Genomic DNA, 14813 nt, shown 5'->3' with positions numbered 1-14813 from the left:
TTCCAACTTTTTGTTTCCCAATGCTAGATTACAACAAGATCAACAAATTAAAAGAAGAAACAGTTGTAATAAAATATCAAAATTTGATATTATAAAAGGTATATTTAAAATCAGCAAAGTATTCTGGAAGATTTTAGATTAACATGCTATTTAATTTCAGAGGCTTATTTAAATGAAAGTTTTGGTGGCCTGAAGTTTGCCCTTCCTTTCTGTCTTCTTGCCTTATACTACTCTTCTTTTCAGGTTCTTATACTCAACATTTTTCTTTTGGCTGCAGAGACATTGTATAAGCTGCTACTATGTCTCTATAGCCTTTTCTTGTTCTTTACCTACTTAACTACACTCATTCTATAGATCTTACATTAAAATTCAGCTTAACACGAAAGCTTTCCCTGAGGGGAATCTTTCTTTCACCTGCTTCAGAAGGTAAGTTTCCTTAATATATGCTCTCATAGGACTGGATAGTGCTTCAGAGCCTTGTCATGGTTACAATTTTAGTATGACTATTTGATGAAGATCTTTCTACTTCTGAATTCTGTGAAAGCACAGACTACGTCTGCTTTTATTCATTTGCCTCAAGAAGAGTGAAGCAAATAATGGGCACTCAATACATATATCTTGATTGAATAAATTAATGGTGTTGTATTTTAGCTCGCTCGATCCTATGGCTCAAAATCCTTCAAAGATTCCCCACTGTCTAACAAAGTCTCAAATTTCAGTAGGGCATCCAAGTATCTCAATCTATCTTTCTTCTCATGTTCTTATTCTATGCTGCAGTCAAATTACATTGCTTGCTACTACTCTGCAAATATAAGCTTCCCCATGATGCTGGCTCATGCTGTGCCAACCTATTATGACATTTCCTTGGTTTCTGTCAAAATTTTACTTTATCCTCTTATATTCATTCTCAAAATCTACACAAAGTCTTTCCTAATCTCTTTTCTATCTCCATCATAAGCTTTCATTTTTAAATGCATGCATTACCCTGTACTTCTCTTTGATTTTTAGTGACTAGAATATATATCTACATTTTTGTCTGTTCTGTATCTATATCTAATGTTACTTTCCTATGACAGGGTAAGCTTTCTACATATAGGAACCACATTTTATCCAATTTTGTGGTGTCACCTCTCTGATATGGAACAGGTAGTTTGCAAATGCATATTAAATGAAAAATAGAATTACCTTTTTAAGATTAAAATCCTTTAGAAATTACTAGTTTATCCTGTATATTAGGATCAAGTCTCCCCCTCTTGCTCATAGAATGTCTATATCTGGAAAGGAAAGATGGTGTTGGGGATGTGGCTCATTGGTAGAGTGCTTGCCTAGAATGCACAAGGCAGAGATGATGAACCTTTGAGAGCTTTCAATGATACAAACAGCCCACTGTGGCCTGCATGCCATACATAGGTTTGCCACCTCTGGCTTAAGGTCTTGGGCAGGATGGAATCATGCACAGTACATTTAAGCACATAGGTACAGTCATGTCAAATAAAGCTCCTTCCATATTATGAAAGGGCTTTGAAATTGCTGAATAAAGGGAACCCTGCAAACATAGTATGTCTTGATTTCTGCAAGGCAACTGATAAAATAAAACAAAACAAAAACAACAACAGCAAAAGGCATGATTGCCATTAGAGAAACCTGGATGGTTGAAAACTATCAAAAATAGCAATTAACAGAACTTGGCACTTCAGAAAATGTCCTTAAGTGACCATGCCTAAAGCTCTATATTTGACTTGTTTTGTTAATGTTTATTACTCAGTTACTGTTGTAAATCATAGGTGACTTAAAAGTAGGAAGTTTAATATTCTGCATGACAGGACTAAGATAAAATTGGTTTCATAAGCTGAAAAGTAATGAGATTAAGAAAAATATAACGATGAATTTTAGCTTTGAAGTTTAAGCAACTAACCATAGAAATACCTCATGATACTGAAAAGTACTGTAAAAAAAAGGCTCAGTGATTTTTGTTACAGAGCATATGCAGTAAATCAATTGTATGACATAGATCTTACAATGGTGGTACAAATCCACTAGAAGCATAATGCTAGATGAGGGAAAATAAAAGTCATGAACACAGACATGTCTATGTACATTTATGGGTACAACCTTTTAAGGACATTGACATTGGTGCTTATTAAGAAGAAATCATGAACCCGTAAACTATTTCTGGGGACTAATAATTGAAGGAGTTAATTTATTTATAAAAGAGAAAATTTATGCAACCATTCTGGGAGGCTGAGGCAAGAGGATTGAGAGTTTAAGCATAGCTTAGGCAACTTAGCGATACAGCACATTTGTCTCAAAATAAAAATGTAAAACAAACAAACAAAAACTGAAAAGGAGACATAAGAGATATCTTTAGAGGAGCTATAAACAATTAGGCATTCTATATATTCTTAACACAGTGCTAGGAACTCAGATTTTCCAACAATATAAAAAAAAGAACTTAAAAATTTTAATATTAGCAAATATTAAAAATAGAAATGAATGTACCTAAGAAGACCAAGGCTAACTAGCCTTTCCACTGGCTAGACTCTCAGGCCAAACATACAGCTCTGTTTTATTTTTAAGAAAAAAACTGATCTTCTGAAGATATTTAAATGTTTTGTGATTATTTCCATCATTTTCCATCACTTGTGTTGTGTGACTCTTCAAATCTATTATAATTACCATTCAATTCTTATAATAATACAAAATAAATCAGTAATATTAACAGGATGTTAAAACATCACACTTAAATTAATGGCAAATTGCACTTAACATAGCAACTGAGGATAGAACAAAGAACATTTAAGTAGCCAGGAGTGTGACAAGGTCAACGCACCAAAATCTGTGTAGTTCACCAGGAAAACATTTTAAGCTGACACTCTGACTATATACATAATTTAAAAAACTTTTGATGATATGCTTTCCCAAGTAATGGTCTATTAGAATTGGCAAATTAGATGGAAAAAAGTTGGAAGAAAATGAAAACAACTAAACTAACAAGTAACAACTAACCAGGAGAGGACAAAATACAGACTGCAGAGAGCAGATGTAATAGTTTAGAAAGCAAAGTATACTACATTTAGTGTAGGAGCAAAACTTCACATTTCCTGAGGAAATCACTGTTTCATAGTTGGTCTTCATACTACTAATGATTCTGTGTTACCAATATAATTTAAGTTACATGCATTATTCTCAATTTAAGAAGAGAGTGAAATGTGTAACAAAGGAGATCCAACAAACATGATAAAAGAGCATAGCATTAAATGGAATGTTTCATTTCTCCAGAAAATTAACTTGTGTGGAAGAGTTCATTTGTTGAAGATGCCAAATAAATGAGGCATTTTTATATTGTATTACAGTGCCAGGAGGAGACATATAATTTGCCAGCACAATATTTTCAATAAATAGTAAGTTTTTCTTCCCAACATTGGTAATTTATGATTGTGGCAAGAAAGGGATATTTTATTACCTGTGAAAACCTATATTTTTTGGAGATCTTCAAAATTTATTATGAAGTAAAGCACCCCCTTGCAAAACTAGAAATTCCTGCAAAGGTAAAGCAGTTCTGACCATTGCTTGTGATATGGTAGTACCCATTAAATACATAAATACATATTTTGTATATATATATATATATATATATATATATATATATATATATATATATATATATATATATATTCATATATGTGAATACAGTGTATCTCTATATCATAACATTTGGATACATCTATATTATTCTCCAAATTTAAATTATATAAAATAAAAGTCTTAAATATAACATAGCTTGTATGCAAGATATTTCTGGTCCTACATGAAATATTACAGCAGGTATTTGATGAGATTTATACCAAAGTACTCCTATTACATGCAAAATAGGAAAAACTACGAAATTTTGCTCCAGGTAAAGAATTCCATACCAGAAATCATATTTTTAAATATCTTTAAGAAGGTGGCAAGATTCAGTAAAAAGAACATAGACTGTGTACTCAAACAAGCTTGATTTGAATCCATGCTTAGCTGTTTAATTATATGACCTTTGGCAGGTTACTACTTACTCTGAGTCTGGTTCTTTACCTGTAAGATGGGGGAATTAACTCAGAATTGTTTTTAAAATTAAATGAAATAAAGTGAACATTTAGTACAGTAGCTGGAAAGTTTTAAATCCATAACAAATGTTAGCTACTTTCCATTATTCTAAAAAGAGATTTTATTCCAAATCAATTTTACCTTTACTTGCAAACTTGCTGAGGCAACTCTCCTTTCTAGATCTTCTACCTGTTGAAGGATACTCAAGTCCATTTCCATTGCTTGTTCTTCTACTGACCAGTTTTCCACAATGTCTCGAGTCACCTGGTGTTCTTCATTTTCATTTAATTCAATAATAGCAACTACATTTGAAAAGAAATTAATTTAAAAATTCACCTTATTTTTCCCTCTCAGATATTCAAGAACAGGATTGGGGATTTAGCTCAGTGGTTCTGGTGCATGCCTCGCAAGTGCAAGGACCTGAGTTCAATCCTCAGTAACAAAAAACAAAATTTTAAATCAATGAATCAACAAATACAATTGTGTTTAAAAAAAAAAGAACATGAATAACACTCCAGGGGTAACATGTATATCTAACTTAACATACACAAATGCACATTAGGAAGCTTACTCTTAAAAAGAAACAGACTTTCTAAAAGACAAAAGAATATGTGTGCAGGTGCTAAAAATTCTAATAAAGTAATAAAGAAATGTAATAGTGTTTGTTGAGTCAACTGGAAAAAATAGTAATAAATTAGAAAAAAATAGTGATAAATTAAGAACTGAGACATATGTTTTAGGATATAAGAATTAGTTCTTATAACTGGAAGAACTGAAATCTTTTTAGGTACATACCATCTTTATTCTTGATACAGGCTTGAGTAATATAATCCAAATGTTTCTGAATTTGTTTTTGTAATGCCTTTTCTCTTATCCCTCTGAGATGTAGCACTTTAAGCAAAGTTTTTAGGTCCTCTGGGTCAATAATTCTCCACCAACCAAACTGCATTTCTATATCAAGATAAATATGCAGATGTTTTACAAATATTTTGAATAGGAAATAATACTATGAAGTAAACCTAAAGATTTATTAACTAGAAAACCATCAGAGATTCTGTTATAATATAGGACCCATAATAATGAAATATAAAGTTAGTCACTATGAACCATCTCAATGTACCTACCTTCTGGAATAGGTTTTGGACTGGGAAAATCTACTGGCTTTGCCACTTCAACAGGTGCAGGCTGAGTTGAAGAGACCTTTTCATTTGTAGGTACTGGAGATTCACTTTTAATTGAAGCAACATTGGAAGTCAAAAATGAATTGCCATTTCCTTCTGACAACCCTAACCCTGATCCCAGACTAGGTAAAGGCGATGTAAATGGAATATTGGAAGTAAGCACACCAGTGGGCCACCCACAAAACTGAAGTCCCATCATAGACACTCCACTTTTCATCTGCAAAAACAAAATATTTCAAAAGTAGATTAACTTAATAAATAAGGTAGGGAAGATGTTTGAAATTATTTTTTAAATTTGAAAAATTGTTTATCACAATTAGAGGAAAATTAAATATATTAGCAATCTCAGTGTTAAGTTCCTTGTTCTTATTTGCCCTGCAAAGTAATTTCAGTTTTAGATATGACATAACAGCAGTAAGCAAAAAAGTAATTAAAGCAGTCGGGTGTAGATTAGAAATCAGTAGTTCTAACAAAGTAGTTTTCAGATTGTGGCAGGGACCCTAACTATTCAACTGATTCTCCTCGAGTGAAAATCTTCATAAGGTCAAACATTAAGTTAGCAGTACTAACCTGAAGAGATGATAAAGCAAATGGACTTAGGCCAACAGGATTCTGAGAAGAAGATGATCCTAGAAGAGGAGCTGGGGCAGGTGAAGGCGATTTAGATGGTGGCTGAGACTGAGGAGTCACTAAAGAAGCAGTTGACACATCGGCATGGGTAATTGAAGTGTCATCACAAGGTGTTCTTGGCAAAAGGCTAAACCACTGTCTGTTCTTTTCAGTCAGTGTTTTTAATAACTGGTCACTGGGGAGAGGACTGTAAAACTTCCCTGGAACATTTGAACCAGTGTTAAACAGATTAGAGTCTGTCTTTTCCATGTTGTTTTGTGTTGTTGCTGAAGGAATGCTGCCCAATGAATGTTTCCCACTGTTTTGATAAGACAGTGTGCATCCATTTGCACTAATATTTGGTTTGGGGGTCAGAACATCTGACTCAGGAGACATCTTAGCTACTTCCAAAAGCTTGCTTAATTTGGAAAAAGAGCCAGGTTTCTGAAGAAAGAGGTTTGTGTTATCTTTTTCTTTATGATCTTCCTTTTGCTCATAGTGATCCATATTTGAACAATTTAAAGGGTCCCCAGAAGTCTCAAACATTTCTTCTTTGCTCTGGATACTTTCTGCCTTTTTAAGTTTTTCTCTTTCTTTTGCAATTTCTTCTAGTCCTACAAAATTGAAGAGTGTTATGAAAATTAGTTACTCCAGCTCAAACCAATACTTAATCAAATTTTATTATTTATCAAATTATATGCATGAACATTTAAATATTACCAAATATTCTCCATAGTTCCCTTTTTATAGATTATTTTAACTCATTAGAAAATTAATGCATGATCATTATAAAACTGAAAATATTAAAAATTCTACTATTGAGCAAAAATTAGTATTAATTGCTGTGTATGAAACTTCCAGTTCTTTGCACCTAAGCCTAAATAATTAAAAAAAGGAATCTTAGTATCACATAATGGTCTAACTTACCTGTTTTACTGAGTAATACTCTATAAGTATTTTGAAGTGTCAGTAAATATAGAACTATATCATAAATTTTAATAGTTACAGAGTATTCCAAGGACTACATCATAATTTAAATAATCTACTGTTAGATATTCATAGGGCCCAATTATTCACTGTTATTAATAGCACTGTAAATAATGAACGACCTTATATACATGCATTTTTGGCCTTTTTCCCTCCTGATTTACCCCTTTGAGATAAATTCCTAGAAAAAATTTTATTAAGGCCTGCAGAGTTTTTGAAATATATTGTCAAACTGCCCTCTAAAAAGTATGGATTTATATACTCATACCAGAAGTACACGAGCACAACTATTTTTCTGTACCCTCAACAGAACTGGATACTATTAATATTTTTTGTCTTTGTCAAAATCTAGGAAGTGAAAATCTAAATTGCATTATTTTTGATCACTGGTAAAATTGATCTTTTATAGGTTTACTGGTATTTCTCTTTTGTGAATTTCTGGTTCATAGTTTTGCACATTGCTTTAAAAATAATTTATAACCACTTGTTTAAAAAATAAATTTACTACTTTATTGAATTTGAAAAAATAATACACTTTCAAGGTAAAATATTCAGTGATGAAATGTATAAAGTAAGCCTTTCCTGACCTACTCTCCTCAATCTCTATTTCTATTCTTCAGAAATAGTTAGGATAATTATTTCTATATATCCTTCCAGAAATCTTACATGTACTATCCACGACTATCATTTTGCATGGTTACACAAATGGAATACTATACACTTTTCTGCAACTTAGAATAAAACCCAAATGTCTAAGGTCTCTAACACTTGCATTATTTGGTTCCTAAGAATCTCCACAACCTCTGAACTACTTTGTCATTGACTAATTGTTCCTGCTTTCTCTTCTTTTTCAGCTTCTCAAACATGCTAGGTTCTCTGCTTCTCAGAGCCCTTGAATTTGCTGCTCCCTCTGCTAGAAATTCTGCTTTGTTCACTGCCTCTTTATTCTTCATGTCTTAGCTTGTGTGTCATTTTCTAAAGTTTTCTCTGGTTACATTATCTAAAATAGGGTTCCCCCACTTCCCTTGACTTTATACTATTATTCTCTGCATTTCCTTTACAGAGGACTCAGCTAAACAATGATCCACACATATGTGTGAGGGACCTACTTGAAGCTAGCTTGAAAAATCAACAAAAAAGGATTGAATGTGACAATGCTAGGAATACACAAAGCTGGGAATAATGCCTGTCCCTACCAGTCAAAGTGGGGACAACTCAAGATTCATAAGCATTAGGCAGAGTTCTCCAAATGATCATCTTTTGGTTGTAGGGAAAAATTAGCCTTAGACCGAGTACTGTTCTAATTCAACAAAGTATAAATGACAAGTCTTGAAAGTATTCAACATTTTCCATGTAACTCAACTATGTCACAGTTAAACAAAGAATATTTATAGTAGTTAAAAATATCTATTACCGAATAAGGTAAAATCTACAATCTCTGATATGCAGTCAAAATTAGTAGGTATGTAAATAAGTAGGAAAACATGATATGCAATTAGAAGAATCAACTAAAATGGAACCCAAACGTCACAAGATAGAATTAGGAGAGGACAGATAAGAATTTGAAGATATGGCTGAAAAATTTCCAAATTTGATGAAGACTATAAATCACAGAGCCAAGAATCTCAACAAATTCTAAACAAAAGAAACAGGAAGTTAACACCAAAATACACCAATATCAAGTTGCTCAAAATCAATGATAAAAATATCTTAAAAGTAGTAAGAAAAATTTTTTTATATCTCTCATGACCATTATGTACTTCTGCACACTCACCCCGAGACCATCCTACTTTTGTCACTCCATTAGGCACATGTTCACAAGAATTCCTTCACATATCTGTGCTCACAAGTTCCTTTACTTTATACAAGGCATTCATAAGAGAATACTAATATTGTTTGATTTTTTCCTAAGAAATGAAATTCCAGAACTGCTGTTGTATTTTTTAATAGTTTATAGCTAATAGATAACTTATTTATATCTAATAAAGCATATTGACCTGATGATAATTTTAGTAGTAATGGCTATCTAACTTTTATATTCAAATTGCTTACTTATAAACAGTGAGACCTTTAATTACAATGTAAAATACCTTTTTTAAAGTTTTAAAGTACATACAGGATATGTAGTATTGTATATGTGCTACCAAAGCAAGCACAGGATATGCAGTATAAAAAGATTATTTAATTTAAAATAGTTTTCTATCGCCTAACTCCTGACTTTTTTTTCAGTCCTTCTTTCTTTGACATACATGTGCCAATGAATATTAGTAAACATGTTCAAAACAAACGAGAAAAGGAAAAAAAAAACAAGGAAAAGAAGAGGAAAAAACAGGGAATGCTGTTCACTGAATTTTCCTGACAGTAACTAAAATTGCATAATGATAAATCATTTCCCAATTAACATAAACTCTAAAGGTAGAAAGGTTTGTTACTGGAAAGAGACTATGTCTTATTTTTGTGAGAATCATTCTGAACTCTCTTAGTTTTTACCTAATGTCAATGGACCCTGTTGGTCTGCCATTCTCAGTTCAAATGACAATTTTCCTTTGGTCATCCTTAGTTGGGCTGCAGCAGGTCAAAATTTTCAAACTGACTTTACTAATCTCTTAAGTGAAGCACAGATGAAGAATGTAAGAAATACAAAAATACTGGCATTTAGAATATGGGTCAATCAGAGGTTCATACATGCACAACCTCTCTTGGATCTCAAGAGCCCTTGCCTATTACACTTAACTTCAGAAACCTCTCCTAGATTACTTGTCTCCATGTTGACAGTGCTGCTGTGACCCAGCCAAACAAGACATCTTGATATTACTGTGTACAAGACTACATTACTATTAGCTGTCTAGTTAGAATTGTTGCTTTCCAGTCTGATTTTTCTCCTTTGTTTTGTACTTGTCATGGTTTCACCAGGTAGCCGGAGAAGTTTTTCCTATTAGAAATCAATGAATGGAAATATATTTGGATGCTCACACGTTTTCCTGATGATTCTTGCTAGCTATAACCACAGAGAGGGCAACTCTGACACTCTTTAAACAGTTCTAAATTTTTGCTGCATGCTTACTCTGCAAGTGGAAGATTTTGTTGCAATCCTTATACCTATATGGTATGTCTCATTTAGAGGACATCTTTGGTAGGAAAATGCCAATTCCTGGTTTCATGTAGAATTACTGTTCCAGAAAAAAAAAAAAAAAAAAAGGACTGACATGTGGATCATCCCAGAAGATGATGGACAAAAACATGCCTGACCAAAGAAAGTGAGAAGATGGCTGGAGTATAAATAACTCTTGTTTACCTTTCTTATAGATGCTACCAATTCTTTGAATGTAGTACAAAGCTGTGATAATGTTTGATTTGTCAACCCTACTCTACTTGCCTGTGGAGGAATGTCTGGCCATTCTACTCCCAGGTAATACCACAGAAATTACTCCTAGCCGGTGATAACCAGAGTCCTCATTTGTCCTGATCCTCTGTAATATTGTCCTTATTATAGTCAAATTGCATAAAACTCTCTCCTGATCACCAGTGAATTCATGTCCAACATCAGGGGTACCAAAAAGCAGCACAAAACTCCCTACCAAATACTTCCATTTCAAACCTTCATACCAACTAACATCATGTGGGTAGTATGCTATATGCTAATCCCAGGAAAATATAAATTTAAGTAGACAGAAAATGCAGCACTAATCCAGACTATAATCACAGAGGTTAGCACTCTCCATAACTCAATGGAACTTGTTTTCTTATTTGAAAGGTAGGCCCTTCCCTGCTTTCCACTTGAACATAGCCCTTTATTTAAGCAAACTTTAGAAGTAACTAAGAGACTTTTATAGGAACTCAAAATCTGAAAGGCATTGGTGACTTTCCCAGGTACGGTCTTCAGTGCCAGCATTAAACAGTGTAAAGACAGTTTGAAATCAGGTTTGTATAAAGCAATTTTAATGAACCTTTTAGACCCAAAACCCTCTTATTTATTGCAAAGTGCCAACACTTCAAATAAATCTGAATACTGTTTTAGTTTAGAAAGCAAACAAACACAACAACTGTTACCTGATGTTTAGCTGTTGGGACCACTTGGCTTGCATGCAGACAGAGAGGGCTCTGCATGCCCATTATGGCACGCATGCCATTGGTTACCACCACTGGTATACAGCACTGGATGATAAGTACAGATTTTAAAAATCATCTCACAGGCAAAATGGTATCATTTGAGGTGTAAGAGTAGAAATGTAGCATATGATGACAGAATCTAATAGGAAAGGATTGTATATAGTGACATTGAGGAGAGTTGTAATAATCCAGATATGTATTGAATAAGATAATTTCAATAAAGTTACAGAGACTAATGGTTTCAGAAATTGTTTTAAAAAGTTAATATCCTATATTACTTCAAGTTTACATTGACAGGTGACTGAAAATGATGTGATTCTCAATCAAACTGATGAGTATTGAATTAGTCTGGTGTAGGGCTTGTGTTGATCTTTAAGATTTTCAAGTAATTGCTTCTCGGCCTTTTAAATAAGATCAAGTATAGATTTTCAAGTAATTCTAATTATACCCAAGGTAAAGAGATACTGACCTGGGCATTTCTTCATCTGCTCTTAAGCTTTACAGGCTCTGTACTGTAAAGCTTAATTTATAATTTTGTTGTTTTAGATTTCTAAACTAAAACTTTCATTTAATTTTATCCCAAGCAACTCTTCTTATTGACACTAGTTTAAGGCAAAGGCATCACAAGTTTTCTACTGAGGATTAAGGACCAAATTTATCTTGGATTCCACTTTTTCTACATCATACTCAATATGTCTTGTAGCAATTCTACCTTCAAGACCTCTGTGGCTTCCCATTATCTGTTTGGACTTAAATTTAGGGTATCTCTATTTTTTTCTGAGTTGTTAGAATGGTCCCACAAATGATTTCTCTATTCCTTATTTTTATTTGATGTGTGCTTTGCTGCCAGATTATTTTAGTGTAGTTACCCTGCCTAAATTAGTGTCTGCCCTCAAAGACTCCCATTCCTGTGACAGAGATGGCCATGTGTAACAAAAATTACTGTAAAGTATTAGGCTATAAAATGTTCTCTTTCTTTTAGCCTCTAGGTTCATTACTTTTGTACCTTTGATGGCGCTAAGCTTATTCTCTGTTTTTAGCTCTAAAATTCATTAGAGTTGCCTCTGGGACCAACTTTGGATCAGAAAGTAAGTGTACAAGACAGAGATCTATTCAGAAAGGCTAGAAATTCTACCAAACAGATCAGTCAGAGCAACTCTGTTTTTGTTAGATATTGGGGTTTTGCATAAAATTTTCATTAAAAAGGATAATTCCACTGCCAAAACCAAAGTTTTAAAAGCAGCTTTTGAATTATAATTTCTATTATAATCACCTATATAATTATCCAATCCTTTGTGCTTAGTGGACTATAAACTTGTACATGGCATGGATTATGTTTTATGTAACTGAGTCTCCTGCAGTGCCTGTAAATTCCTAGCACATAATGGGTATTCAAAAAATGTGCTGCAAGATGTGTCCATGGACCACCACTGACATACCCACTGACATGCTGACCATCAGAATTCAGACATTTGAAAATGTCCAGATATAGGTCTGAAAATTTAAAGGAGGTTTACTGAGCAAAAATATATGAGACATAGTGTGCTAGTTAATGTAAACATAATGGAGCCAGACAAGGAATAGTTTAAAGGTGAATATCAAGGACTGGTGATAACACAAAGTTCAAGAAGGGAAGAAGTTTAAAGAACAAGGAGATGATCACAAATTTCAAGCATGAACAAGATTTCAAAATGAATTAAGATTATAAGGATCCTCAATTTAAGCAAGTTGCCTCTAGAGTTATGCAGGATGAATGCTTATTGCAAAAGTTAAAGAATACACCACGTTTGAATGTTTGACAATGGAAGAGAAATCCTGGAGATGTAGCAGCTACAAAGAATAAAACAAATGAAGATATTTATTCACTAACTAAGAAAAAAATAGCTTATGTTTCATTTCAGAAAGAGTGGCAGAAGAAAAATTATAGGTAGGGAAGAAATCATTATTCACAAAAGGGGCATTATGAATTCAAAAGGAATAGGAATCAAAGTTTTAAAATGTTTATTAATAAAATACACTTGATAAGAACCACAAAATATACTGAAGAGCTAACAGGGTTTGAAAAAAGTATAGGATCTTATTTAATACTGGATAATTTGTAACAGATTAATAGTTTGTACCTTCACCACTTTCCATGCCTTCTACAAAAATCCCCCCACACTGGGGAAGAATCCAGTATCGGCGTCTGTAACGATCCTGGCCGAACATCATCGAACGTAAGGAGTGAGAGGCATCAAAGAGCTTCCTTCTGTACTGACTCTGTTGCTATAAAAAACCCCAAAAAAACAGTAATCACAATTGTTATGAATTACAATTGCTTTAGAAATTAACAAACAGTTGACTTTACACATGCTTCAGAGTGGGTAAAAATCACTAATAGGAAAAGATAATATTACATGCCTGACTTCAATTTTAGTTATATTTACAAAGACAAATTATTTTAAGAATAACTTAAATATTGTTATTGCCATGGAATAAAAGTATAATTTTTATTTTATCAGGTATCTCATAGTAAATTATGTCTTAAACATATAAAACATGATCTTATATATGAGCAAGTATTTTATAGAGCCAAAGCAAATTGGCTCCATTCCATTAATTAAACAGCCAATAATATGTATGTAATTGATTTAGTTTCCATTTGCCTATTTTTATACCAATGCTATATACTTACACAGATGGATCTGTGAATCAAACATTGACATAATACATAAACATCTCATAATACTTTAAAAAACTCATTTATTCTGTCAAAAAGCTCATCTTAAATTTTTCAATGCTGCTCAGTTTAGTCATTAGGAAGCATATAAATATATACTGTTTATAAATTGTAGACGAAATCCACAAATAAAGAAATATAAAACTTAGGATATTAAAACTATTGCTATAAAACTCAATTAAATTTTTAAGTAATTAATTTCAAGAAGTAAAACCATACCTTTATTAATACTTGGTATTTATATAAAAATCTGAAGAATATAGAACCTATTTTTATTGATTTCTGATTAGGTCCAATATTAAGTTTTAAGAGACAGGTATTTAAACTTGGCATTGACATCTTAAGATTTAACTGTGAGAATGTTTCTACATCTCTTCATTTTAATTATTCATACAAAGCCTGTTTTTACTTATCAGTCAGAAAAACTAATCCCATAAAATATAGATTTTTTAAAACACTGCAAAGAAAACAAACGTTAATCTGAAAAATGCTTACTTTACTGAGTTTTTCAATCTGTTTTTCTAGCTCTTCGACACTTGCTGCTTGGTCACCTTCATCCTATGTATAACAAAATACAATATCATACATCTGCTTTTTTTTTTCCTTTCCAGTGCTGGGGATTGAATCCATGGCTTCACACATGCTAGGTGAGTGTTCTACCACTGCCCTACATCTCTAGCCCCATTTCCCAGTTTTTAAGATTTATTTATCCAATCAATCAGAAAATATTTAATGAATGCTTCCTATACACAAAATACTCTAAAAGCCACTGTGGAAATAAATATAACTCAATTCTTGTTTTCTATAAACTAATAATCTGGAAGGCAGACATAAAACATTAAATTGAAAATTTCCTAAATGAGTAGGAAGCTAATAAGGACCTCAAAACAGGTACGGATTAAGAGACAAGGAGTCCAGTGATAATCTACAACAATAAGGCTATTTGGAAGAAGTTGTGTTTTAACTGGCATAAAGCATGGCTAGGAGTTTCTGAATCAGAGAAAACAGGACATCTAGGAAATGTGGGAGATGAGGTAAGATGAGTTTAGGGCTATACTGTGAAAAGCTGTAAATGCTTGGAAGTAGACAATAACACAATACTATGAGGAAGGTTTAACATCAGG

At 32.8% G+C, this 14813-nt stretch overlaps 1 protein-coding gene across 16 annotated transcripts in view; it reads right to left on the bottom strand.

Moving 5' to 3' along the window:
• Baz2b (bromodomain adjacent to zinc finger domain 2B) overlaps positions 1 to 14813 on the bottom strand; it is a 354073-nt gene that overhangs the window by 16474 nt on the left and 322786 nt on the right. For all 16 annotated transcript variants that reach the window (XM_010606796.3, XM_010606795.3, XM_033756373.1 and 13 more), the window contains 6 exons: positions 14185 to 14247; positions 13091 to 13235; positions 5835 to 6487; positions 5208 to 5481; positions 4879 to 5034; positions 4225 to 4385 (listed from right to left, as the gene is read on the bottom strand). In XM_010606796.3, coding sequence (XP_010605098.1) covers positions 4225 to 4385; positions 4879 to 5034; positions 5208 to 5481; positions 5835 to 6487; positions 13091 to 13235; positions 14185 to 14247 — 1452 coding nt within the window. The remainder of the gene's footprint in view (positions 1 to 4224; positions 4386 to 4878; positions 5035 to 5207; positions 5482 to 5834; positions 6488 to 13090; positions 13236 to 14184; positions 14248 to 14813) is intronic.

The sequence above is a fragment of the Fukomys damarensis genome, unplaced genomic scaffold (assembly GCF_012274545.1).
Source record: "Fukomys damarensis isolate Sample0158 unplaced genomic scaffold, DMR_v1.0_HiC HiC_scaffold_26, whole genome shotgun sequence".
NCBI classification, from domain to species: Eukaryota; Metazoa; Chordata; class Mammalia; order Rodentia; family Bathyergidae; genus Fukomys; species Fukomys damarensis.
This window is presented reverse-complemented; position numbering and strand designations above follow the sequence as displayed.